This window comes from Choloepus didactylus, chromosome 16 (assembly GCF_015220235.1).
Source record: "Choloepus didactylus isolate mChoDid1 chromosome 16, mChoDid1.pri, whole genome shotgun sequence".
NCBI lineage: Eukaryota > Metazoa > Chordata > Mammalia > Pilosa > Megalonychidae > Choloepus > Choloepus didactylus.
Window position 1 is genome coordinate 10,309,885 of NC_051322.1, and position 12,977 is coordinate 10,322,861.

The window sequence follows — 12,977 nt, forward strand, 5'->3', positions numbered from 1 at the left end:
TCTAGAGTAACTTTTCATTGGGGTTAGTTAAACTCCACTCCTGAGGCGTGACCCCTCCGCTGCATCTACCATATGTACAAGGTGATTACTGATGATTCTCTTCTCTGGCTGGTTGAAGCTTAAATATCTTACTGTGCTGTCTGAGTTCTGGGAATTGTTGTTCAGTTTAACTCTCCATTGCCAATTTTTTTTTGTCTGCATTTGTGGAGTTTCTACCAGTAACATACACCACCTAATTTCAGCACGGACTGAAGGAAACCCTTTTTGGGTTTCCAGAACTCTTTCTTTGCATAGCTGTCTGCTATCTGGTCCTCTCTCCATCTCAACTTCTAACCATCTCAGTTTCCCCAAATGTCTTCACCTCCTCAAGTCAGCAAAGGTTCTCTTCTGTGTGTTTGCCGTACCATTGCTTTCAGTTGATGATAGGACTCTCATTGCTTGTTTTCCTTCTCTCTAGGATCATGGTCCTGTCCTGCCTAATGCCCAATGTCAGAAAGCAGTTATTTCTTATATTTTGTACAGTTTTCTATCTGATCTTTTGGCAAGGTCAGGATTATGCCTGTTAGCCCATCATGGCCTGAAGTGGAAGTTTTGCACAGGCTTCTGATTATGTAAGCAGCTGACTTATCTGTAAGCCACTAGAGACCACAGTATAGTGAAAATTGTACAGAGTGAAAATTCTGGAAAAACCTTAGAAAAATCAGAGAGTGGAGAGAACAGAGGGATGCCTTGTTCTTCGGAAAGCATGGCATTTTATTATTTTTTTTTCACAAGCATTTTGATAAGTGATATTTTTGCATGAGTAATCAACACATGTACAGCATCCCCAGGAATGTTATATTACTAACGTAGTATGTAGGAGGTCTATAAATTGCCAGAGATGCTTCCATGTAATCAGAACCCGTATCATTTTTTTTACATTTTAAAAGATCGTAAATAATTTGTCATTTTCTGTTGTTTTTCAAATATAATCTTTTTTTTTATTGAGGTGAAATTCATATGACATAAAATTAGCCATTTTACAGTGAGCAGTTCAGTGGCATTTATTACATTTACAATGTTATACAACCTCCATTTCTATCTAGTTCCAAAACATTTTCATCCCCCCAAAAGAACTTTATAAATAGTTGCTCCCCATTCCTGCCTCCCTCCCTGTAATTTATAGTTTGTTTTGAAATTATCTTCTGATACGCTTGTCTTGCTTGAATAGTTGTTGTTCTATCTTTTCTGTAAATGTAAATTGGTAACTTATACTTATGTTCCTTTCTTTCCTTCTTTCTTTCTTTTTTTTTTTTTGCCTTGCCAGGAAGCTGGAAGCAAAATTTGTAAATCATAAAAATATATATTGATTCCCATGGTTACTGAATTTTCTTTCTTTTTATGCTATCTGATCTAGGCTTATGTTTTATTTCACTTTATTGCAGATTGATTCAAATCTTTTTGAAAAGAGGCCAGAACATAAAATCTAAAATAAAATGAAATATAGTTGTTTATTTAGTAGCGATAGCCATGTGTCAAAAAATCCAGATGTTTACTAATATAAACCTGAAAAAGAGAAATAAATATTTTGTAATAGGTATAATATGTTAAGTTTCTACTCCTTTGATTTTTTATCTTTAAAATTTGGATAATAGTTTTTAATCTTACTTTTTCTTTAATCCTTAAGGTTACCATACTATTTTGTAGTATTTTTAGAAGAGTTTTACATATCGAAGGTTTTCAAGAAGTGAATTTTTCTTCTAAAGTGTGAAGAATGTTTTATTGGTTGCTTCTTAAATTAACTTAAATTTTCTTGGCCACATTTGTCTCTAAAAGTTAGTGGTTCCCTTTTAACTTTTGGCTGCTAATCTTTTATGATTCAACGAATTATTTTTACTTTAAAGGTTAAATCTGTTGTATAAGTGCCAATTGCTGTGTTAGAAATGTTAAATAAAACAGTACTGCTTGCAGTTATATTTGATTTACTTTTATGTGTTTAAAAAGAATAAATGTCTGTAAGTAGATTTAGAAAAATCTCATTCCTTCAGCTATGTATTAATAGAAGGAAGCAATTAAGTGACATTTTAATTTCCCTACTTTTGCCGTTTTTAAGAAAGAAGATAGGAGCGCTATTTTTGTTGAATAATTTAAGAAACAAAATAATAAGTGTGTTGTTACCAATTCAGAAATTAACTAATTAAGGATATATAATCAAATCTCTGGATATTTCCAAATAGTGCTAACATCAGTCATGTCTGGAACTCTATAACTCAGTTTGTGTAAATATAGTAAAAGAAAATCCCTCCCCCCACTTTAATTGAATATTTTAATTCTACTTGAAGTAAGTAGAAGAAAAAATGGATTCACCTAAATTAATATATTTTGTTGAAATGAAAAATTTATCAGTAAGCATTTGTAAAAGTTAGGTTGACTAAAGGATTTCACCCTCACTTCTACCTCCATGAAATCAAGTCTGGTCATGTTTTTTCCTTATTTACTTGGTGAGTTAGGTTCAAAGAGTAAGGTTTTTCACCTCATGCCAGATAACCCTAGACTCCCAGGTGCAGTTCTTGCATGTCTTCTTTCTGTGTCACTCCTGTCATTACAATGCCATCTAAAAGCAGTCTTTTTCTTTATGACTCATTGCTTCTAAATTCTCATCTGACCTGCTGTGAGCTGGTAACTTGGATATAGAAGTGTGTCAGCTAGGGTTCTCTAGAGAAACAGAATCAGCAGGATATTTTATGTATATGCATACATTTAGATGCACCAATCAGGAATCGGTTTACACGACCGTGGAAGCTGGCAAGTCTAGGACAGGCTGCAAGCTGGAGACTCTGTAAAGAAGATGTTGAAGTTCTGAGTCCTGAAGCTGGCAGGCTGGAAATTCTGGCAAGAGTTGATGTAGAAGTCTTTAGGCAGTAATTCTTCTGCGAGGTCAGTATTTGACCCAGCAACTGGACACCATAACCCAGCTAAGCTGACACATGAATTTAACCATCACACTAGGTATTGTTGGGAGAATTGCTGGTTGGTGTTCAAGTGGAGCTGAGAAGATTGTGAATGAATCTAGAGAAGAGCTTTGTATCCAGTAAGGGCTGTAAGAGTAATGGAATCAGATTGTAAATTTATAATTTGGTAAGTGTGATCTTTAATTAGGGTATGCCAGTCCAAAGGCATTATTATTATTATTATTTTTATTGAATTCAGTTTTATTGACATACATTCACACACCATACAATCATCCATGGTATACAATCTACTGTCCACAGTATGATAACATAGTTATGCATTCATCACCACAATCTATCTCTGAACATTTTCCTTACATCAGAAAGAACCAGAACAAGAATAAAAAATAAAAGTGAAAAAAGAACACCCAAATCATCCCCCCCATCCCATCCCATTTGTCCTTTAGTTTTTATCCCCATTTTTCTACTCATCCATACACTAGGTAAGGGGGTGTGATCCACAAGGTCTTCACAATCACATTGTCACCCCTTGTAATCTACATTATTGTATGATTGTCTTCAGGAGTCCAGCCTGCTGGGTTGGAGTTTCGTAGTTTCAGGTATTTACTTCTAGCTATTCCAATACATTAAAACCTAAGATGTGTTATCTATATAGTGCATAAGAATGTCCACCAGAGTGACCTCTCGACTCCATTTGGAATCTCTCAGCCACTGAAACTATTTCATCTCATTTTGCATCCCCCTTTTGTTCAAGAAGATGTTCTCAGTCCCACGATGCCGGGTCCAGATTCATCCCCGGGAGTCATTTCTGCGTTGCCAGAGAGATTTACAACCCTGGGAGTCGGGTCCCGCGTAGCGGGGAAGGCAGCGAGTTCACCTGTTGAGATGGCTCAGTTAGAGAGAGAGAGGGCCACATCTGAGCAACAAAGAGGTACTCAGGGGGAGACTCTTAGGCACAATTATAAGCAGGTTTAGCCTCTCCTTTGCAATAACGAGCTTCATAAGGGCAAGTTCCATGATCGAGGGCTCAGCACATCAAACCGCCAGTCCCAATGTTTGTGACAACATCAACACCAGTCCAGGTGAGGAAGTCCAACACATCCGCACCTTCCCCCAGATCCTCGGGGCTGGGGAGGGGGAGGCTGTAAATATATTTTTTATTATCTGCCCAAATTACTCTGGGATGTGCAAAGACATTATTTTTAGTTCAACAAATGTTTATTGATGCCCATTATGTGGAGGTTCAAGATGAATAAGATATAGTTGTTTTCAATCTTGTGGGAGACAGAAGCTTTTAATGTGACACTAGTAAGACAGAGAAAAGCAGACAGGAATGATAAGCAAAGATAATTTAAACTACATAAAGCACTTACTGTATGTTAGACACTGTTTAAGCACTCTGTGTTTAAGTCATTTCAGCTTCACAACCCTCCAAGATAGATAACCTCATTTTCCCCATTTTACAGATGAGGAAACCGAGGCACAGTTTCCTTTTCCAGGTACCTTTTTAACCATTATGGCTTATTGCCAGATGTACTTTGAGAACACTCCAATCTGGAATCTCAGGGAGGTCTTTTTATAAACAGTGTCTGAACTGAGTCTTAAATGATGAGTGTGATTTTCCAAACAAATAAAGATAGGTTTTTTTTAAAATGACAGAAGGGAAGAGAATGAGTTATGGCCAGAGGCTTGGTTAGAGCTGCGTAGGAGTGAAGCGTAGGGCTAGAGGTGGACGACAGCAACAAGAGCAGAGAATGTTGAAAGTGGTTTGGTTAAATGAGGGCTGCTAATGGAGCGCTTTCTGTGAGGTGCTCAGTAGTTTGGCCACTACCTGAAGGCAGGAGGAGCTTGCTGTTACTCAGGGAAGTGGCAGGTGAGCCTTGTCTGTGGAGCAGTGATGGGCTGGCACTGTGGAGGGAGAGTGGAGGAGCGTGAGGCTGGCAGCCCCCGGTGGACCAGTGGTCTCATCGTGGTGTATGGAATCCACAACCCATTTCGTATTGTACTGTAGAAGTCTATTTTATTGAGAATATTTAGAAGAGTTTTTTAATCTCATATTTTACTTCTATATGTTCTATTGTGTAAAAGCTATGAATTTTCTCTGAACACTGGCCTTTTTTTCCCAGCCACTTCAAAGATGTTTAAACGTCTTTAGCCCGAAGAATTAAAACTATAGACCAGTTACAGCTGTTTTTCAATCCTTTCTTTACATAAATCATTAAAGTAACTTTTTTTCTTTTTTTGCTTAGAAGAATGCTGGAAAGAGTGAAGATTGCTAAACTGATTCCTGTATACTTTTTAATGCTATTTTTAGAAGCACACAATTCATCATTAGAAATAGCAAGGATATTTGAAAGTGTTTCATAAGTAAATAATTAGTTTTCTATAAAGTCCTATGATACTGAGATCTTAAATATGTTCATTGATTTAAACTGTATATTTTCAAAGTTAATATGTTGCTTTTAGGTATATAAAAGTATTATTCCAATGGAGAAATGCTGTGTGGAGATATAGTTTGTCAATATAAAAAGACTTGTCATTGTGTTTCTTTCCACCCCCACACCCCAGACCAGTTGCTATTTATGTGAGGGCTCTTTTGTTTTTCTGCTTTAAATTTTGTAAGAGTCACCCTTCTTTTGGCTTAAAATTTTAGTATTTATTTTTAGTGTTGTTTCCTTGGGATCAGAGAATATAGCTTTAAATATATATTGCAGTTTTCCTTGTCGTTAAGTATGTGGGTAATTTTTGTCAGTGTTCCTTTTAAACTTGAGAAGATATATTCTTGGTAGTGTTCAAAGTTCATATCTTTTTATTTTATTATGTTCAAGGAGACTGTTAAAATCTGTAAATCCGTTACTATATCAATAACGGGTTTGCTTGATGTGTGTGTTATTCAGGTCACAATATTCATTGCTATGTTGTCTCTACTCTTTTAATTATGAGTATTTTATGTAATTTTCAATAGAAAATTAGCTACTTTATCCAGTTTGTTGTTTTTTTGCCCTAAATTATTCACTATTTATATTGCTGAGTTTAAAAAAACTCGTATTTTACTACACATTTAATTTTTAATCTTTCATGCGCAAAGATAAATATATCTGTTTTTTTAGTGTCAATTATTGTTTTTTTTTACTTCAGTATGAAATTATATTTCATATTATAGGAAATTTAAACTTTTGCCTTCATTGTAGTGTGGTTATGCTTGATTTTCTCTCAAAATTTTTTGCTGTAGCTTTTGTTTTCTTTTTTATTTTCCACATAGATTATTTTTTTCTATATAGATTATTTTGTTTTCCTTTTACCTCTTTAGTGATTTGGAAAGTATCGTGGTTTTAATTTCACTTGTGGTTATTTTAAAACTTTAAATTTATTATATGGTCTATGTAAATAACAAAACAAAATTTATGGCTTTACTTAATTTTAAAGACCTCATGCTTTTCATTTTTATTTCTTGTATGTTCATCCTTAAACAAAAATTCTGATGTATATTAGATTCTTGTCCATGGCTTGCAGGTTATTTCCCATTTTTATTTTCATATGTATCAATGAAAAGTTGAGAATGACAACTCCAATGCTTTTCCTTGTTCTGCCATCTTACTCAGGCTGTCCTTTTGCCAGTTAGTTTATGGGGCATGTCAGCATATCTAGGATATATTTTGGTCCATAATGTTATGATTTGTAAGTTGTATCTACTGTGTTTTTTCACATTTCATGTATACTTTTTTCAATGCAATTTTATTGAGATATCTTCATACACCATACAGTCCATCCAAAGTATATAATTAGTGACTCATAGTATCATCATAGTTGTGCGTTTATCACCACAGTTGATTTTAGAATGTTTTCATTACCCCAGGAAGCGCACACACACACAAAAAAGAACACCCAAAACACCATGTACCCCATATCCCTTCCTATCATTGACCCCTAGCATTGGTGTGGTACATTTGTTACTGTTGAAGAATAAGATATTACTGTTAACTATAGTCCACAGTTTATAGTAGATGCTTTTTTCCCCATATACACTCTTATTATTAAACTCCTTGTAATAGTTTCATACATTGGTTCTAGTACATGAGGAAATTTTTTTATATTTGTACTGTTAATCATGGACATCATCTACTACAGGATTTAGTGAGTTATACATTCCCATGTTTTAACCTCTGGCTTTCCTTCTGTTGACATATATGACTCTAAACTTCCCCTGTCCACCACTCACACACAGTTAAGCACTATTGATTATACTTACAATAATGTGCTACCATCACCTCTATCCATTTGCATTCATTTAAATTCAGCCTAGTTAAAATTCTGCTTATCCATTCATCAGTTGATGGACACTTGTACTGTTTCTGTCTTTTGGCAATTGTGAATTATGCAGCTATGAACATCGGTGTGCAAATGTCTGTTGTGTCACTGCTTTCAGTTCTTCTGGGTATATACCGAGTAGCGGGATTTCCAGATCGTAGGGCAACCCTATACTTAGCTTTCTGGGAACCACCAAAATGTCTTCTACAGTGGCTGTACCATTTTACATTCCCACCAGCAGTGAATAAATGTTCCTGTTTCTCCAGATCCTCTCCAGCACCTGCTGTTTCGTTTCTTTGGTAGTGGTCATTCTAATAGGTGTGAGATGATATCACATTGTGGTTTTGATTTGTGTTTCTCAAATAGCTAGTGAAGATGATGTGCTTTCCATGTGCTTTTTAGCCATTTGTATTTCCTCTTTAGAAAAGTGTCTATTCATGTCTTTTGCCCATTTTTAAATTGGGTTGTCTTTTTATTGTTGAGTTGTAAGATTTCTTTGTATACTCTGGGTATCAAACCCTTATCAGATATGTGGTTTCCAAATATTTTCTCCCATCGAGTTGGCTACCTCTTCACTTTTTTGACAGAGTCCTTTGAAGCACAGAAATACTCAGTTTTGAGAAGGTCCTATTTATCTATTTTTTCTTTTTTTGCTTGTGCTGTGAGTGTTAAGGTCTAGGAAACTACTGCCTATCACTAGATCTTGAAGATGTTTCTCTACATTTTCTTCTAGGAGTTTTATGATACTGTCTTTATATTTAGATCTTTGATTCATTTCATGTTAATTTTTGTATAAGGAGTGAGATAGCAGTCCTCTTTCATTCTTTTAGCTATGGATATCCAGTTCTCACAGCACCATCTATTGAAGATACTGTTCTGTCTCAATTGAGTTTACTTGGAAGCCTTGTTAAAAATCAGTTGGCCAGAAACCTGAGGGTCTCTTTCTGAACTTTCAATTCGATTCCATTGATTAAACGTCTATCTTTATGGCAGTACCATGCTGTTTTGACCACTTGGCTTTATCATTTGCTTTAAAGTCAGGAAGCATGAGTTCTCCCACTTCATTCTTCTTTTTCAAGATGTTTTTGGCTATTTGAGACCCCTTTCCCTTCCAAATAAATTTGATAATTAGGTTTTCCATTTCAGCAAAGTAGGGTGTTGGAGTTTTGATTGATATTGCATTGAATCTGTTTTGGCAGAATTGACATCTTAATGACATTTAGCCTTCCCGTTCATGAACATGGAATGTCTTTCCATTTGATTAGGCCACCTTTGGTTTCTTTTAGCAATGTTTTGTAGTTTTCTGTGTATAGTTCATTCACATCCTTGGTTAAGTTTATTTCTAGATACTTGATTCCTTAGTTGCTATTATAAATGGGATTTTTCTTCTTCTTTTGGCTTAAAATTTTTTTTTTAATGAGCTTGGGTAACTCATTACTAGTGTATAGAAACCCTACTGATCTTTGCATTTTGATCTTGTATCCTGCCACTTTGCTGAACTCATTTATTAGCTCCAGTAGCTTTGTCTTAGTTTTTTCAGGGCTTTCTAATTATAGGATATGTCATCTGCAAATAGTTAAAGTTTTATTTCTTCTTTTCTGGTTTGGATGCCTTTTATTTCTTTTTCTTGCCTAATTGCTCTAACTAGATCTTCTAGCACAATGTTGAATAACAGTGGTGACAGTGGGCATGCTTGTCTTGTTCCTGATTTTAGAGGGAAGGCTTTCAGTCTCTCACCATTGAGTATAATGTTAGCTGTGGGTTTTTCATTTATGTCCTTTATCATGTTGTGGAATTTTCTTTCTATTCCTAGCTTTTGAAGTGGTTTTTTTTTTTTTTTTTTTTTTTTTTTTTTAAATCAAGAAAAGATGCTGGATTTTGTCAAATGCCTTTTCTACATCAGTTGAGATGATCATGTGGTTTTTCCCTTTTGGTTTGTTATTGTGGTCTATTACATTAATTGTTTTTCTTGCGTTGAACCACCCTTGCTCACCTGGGATAAAGCCTGCTTGCTCATGTTGTGTAATTCTTTTAATGTTGGATATGTATACCGTTTACCTTAAAGGGCATAACTTTTCTTTTTAAGTAGTTATCTAGAAATTTATGATGACAGAACATTTTCCACTTGAAATAACCTTATTATCAATGCATTTTTTTTTTGCTAGAGAAGCTGTAGGTTTACAGAAAAATCTGCAAAAAAAAAAGTTACAATATACACCCCCTTGTAACTGTTTTTTAATTATGTGACTTAATAGTATCATTTCTTTAAACTTTGGTATCTGTATGAGAGTAGGAGGGATCATGTTTCTTACACTAGTGCAATTTTTCCCCATTATGCCTTTCGCTGTGTGAGGTATGTATTAGGCTGGATAAATACTTAGTGAGACGTTAATGTGCAAACATTTCAAGTTGGAACAATTAAGCATTAGAAGCTAGGAGAAATTGGTGGTTCTTTATTATATATTGTTTATTTTTATTGATTATAAATTAGGATTCATCATATTAATTAATTAAAAATTTTTATTTTTTTAACTTGAGATGTGCTCATTCTTTCGTACTTTTTTATCAGCAGGTTTTAATTACATAGGGAGGAATGCATTTTTATTTTGGTTGTTTTTGTTAGTTTTGTGATACTGTTTTAAATTATTCTCCATGACATTTGTATACTGGCCTCTAAAACTGGTTGTTTTCTTCTGTTTGGTGTTTAAATGTTTTCAGAAAGAGAGACTGCTTCTAGTGTTGGGGTCACTTGGAGAAACTATTTCTCACCATAAAAGTAATGTCAGTTTGGAACAACCAGAGGTGATGCTAGTGCACCACAGAATGGCATTTATCAGCATTTCACTTTTTACAGTTCGACTGTTACAAATACTTCTTCCTGTGGAAAAGGTAAGGCAGGCAACATTGCTTACTTATAGTTTACTGAATATTGTAAACAAATGCTGTGTTGTAAATTTCTTCTAATCCTTTTGTGGTATGAATGCATTCTGCTTTAGACCATTTAAAAAATAAGTGCAAGTACAAAGAGCATATGGGAAAATGTAGAAATCAATAAAGAGTTAACAGTTCTGAACAACAATTTGATAGAAACTTGTTTTTTTTTAAATCTAGCAGTTGTTTTTATAGCATATGCTTTATTGCAATTCTGTAGATTGTTAATTCCTTCATTCGTTCAGTGAATATTGATTGATTGCCTATAATGGACTGACATTATTAGATGCTGGGATATAAGCTGAATAAGTTAGAATGGGCCCCAGCCTCACTGAACTTTATTCTCGCACAAAATGCTAATACTGAATATAGACATAAATGTATTAGATGTACCCAGGTTTGTTTCTTTAGTAACTTTGGTATCCATTTGGGGGCAGGGATTGTGACTCTTATATTCACACACCTTTTTCCCATTATGCCTTCCACCGTGTGAGGCATGTAACAAGCCTAATAAACACTTGATATGTGTGTGTGTACTTGATTTACTTGATATATATTTTAATTAAATGGAAGTCATTGAAAACCTACTCTCCAGGGGAGTGTGCCTTCTTGGTTGTTATCATTCATATCAGGTTAGCTTTTCCTTCTCTACTGTTAGTACCTGTTGTCAGCGTCCTTTTCTCATACTTCATTTCCCAAGTTCTCTGACATACAAACCATGATTAAGTTTTTTTCACCATTTATTATTATATAGTACTTATTTTCCATTTCATTAAACACTTTTCATAAATTTTAATGGATATTAACATTTTAACATAATCTGCATACCATTTTTCTAATAATTAAGCATATAGGTGATTTCTAATGTTTTGATTAAATAATTCTATTAAATATCTATACACACATTAACTTATATTTTGGATTCTTAAGTTTCTAATAGCACTACTGACTCAAAGGTTGTCAAATGCTCTGACAAACTTCTGTTGTAAGCATGATTTTACAATATTACATTTTTACAAGTTTTATCATTTTTAAACAATGGGTGGAAAAAGTAGTATGTGGTAAAGATAATGTGAGATCATATAGAGAGACACTATTAAAAAGAAGCACTTTTGAAAACAAAGAGAATATAGAGTTGCCCAGGGCCAATGTCTTCTCTGTGAACTGTTAATCACAGCTTCAAAAATTGTGCAGTATGATAGTTTAACTAGGGTATTTAAAGTTTTAAATGACATCTACCAGACTATCAGGAAAAAACCCCATTAATTCTGTAAAGGTGTTTTAAAAAAATTTTAGGTAACTTTTTTTTATTATATGGTAACATATATTCAGAAAGGTGCACAGCTCAGTGAATTTTTGCTAAGAGAACTTACTTGTGTTTATAAAGTGACCACTCCCCAGAACCAGAAATAGAACATTACCAACATTCCAGAGGCTTCTTCCCATCAATTACCTTCCCTCCTCCTCTCAAGGTAACTTTCTTCCTGACTTCTGTGAACAAAGGTCACTTTTTCCTATTTTTGAACATGATGTAAATGAAATTATAAACTACGCACTTGGCTCAACAGTTTTTTTTTGAAATTTATCACTGTTGTTGCTTATAGCAGTGATTAAATTTTATTGCCAAATACTATTCCACTGTATGAATGTATGTTAAAGCTGATTGTAACAAGTGTAAATATTTCTTTTAAATTTCCTTGCTGACTATATTTTTAAATGCAAAGGTTATATCTCTGAATTTGAATGTTAGTGTAAAAACATCTCAAATGATACACATACGAGTGTTCCATAATGTACTTTTGTAAAAAGGAAGATGTGGCATGTATAGGAGAAATTACTGCAACTAAAGAATTATTTTCTGTCTTTTTGTTGCCGTTAGTTATTAACCAGTTGCACTTTTGTTCGCTAGAATTCTGCAAAGCCTATAGCCTGTACTTCATTTATTTATGTTAGGTCATCTGGGTAAACAGGAATAAGACATTAAATTTTCTTTTTTTATGGATCCATGCTTTATCAACACATTATTCTCACATGTCTGGTTGACAGTATGATACAAAAAAATTCTTAAATTCATTTTATAGATTATGAAAGCAAGCTGTTCAAAAGGCAAATTCTGAAACCATGGTTGGTATAGCAGATGACTATATCAAAACAACAACAAAAATTTCATCCAAATATTTACATTTTAAAAGACATTAAAAAAAATAAGCTGCTTATTACATGTGCTTGAACAAACCATGTGTGGAACTGAATTCCATTTGTTATGGAGTTAGTTTCTGCTGTATATTTACTGATGCTATAGTCGACCCCCAGCATGAGGATTTAAGAGTTTTCAGTTGTTCCCAATCTATGCTAAAAAAAAAACAAAACATGACAACCAATAAATCACATGTTTCTGAGGCCTTAATTTCTCCTCAGAAGTAGAAGTCCAATACTGTGGAGCAAGAGGGCACACTCAGTGTGGCTCTGCCATTGCCTATAATGACCGGGTATTCAATAAAGCTCTCTAGAGGCCATTTAAATTTAATAATTATACCTCATTACAGTACTATGTTCTAGCAGTTTCACAAATTTGGATATTCACAAAATATTTTGGAATATATTCCTAGAGAGTATTGAGGAGTTCCTATATTATATTAAATGGACCATGCACAGTTTCTTAGAGCTCAAAGAGCTTTTTTAAAAAACACAAAACAAAACAAAACAAAAACAACTACTAATTATACAGCCCAATTAAAAACTAAAATATTTCATATTACAGGTAAAGAAAATTTATACTCCAGCAAT

General features: G+C 34.1%; 1 protein-coding gene across 6 annotated transcripts in view; it reads left to right on the forward strand.

Moving 5' to 3' along the window:
* Positions 1–12,977, forward strand: part of RTTN (rotatin) — a 214,614-nt gene that overhangs the window by 31,366 nt on the left and 170,271 nt on the right. For all 6 annotated transcript variants that reach the window (XR_005212183.1, XM_037805750.1, XM_037805751.1 and 3 more), the window contains one exon: positions 9,978–10,148. Coding sequence is in view for 5 of the 6 variants with exons in the window: in XM_037805750.1 (XP_037661678.1) it covers positions 9,978–10,148 (171 nt within the window). In the remaining variant the exon portion in view is untranslated. The remainder of the gene's footprint in view (positions 1–9,977; positions 10,149–12,977) is intronic.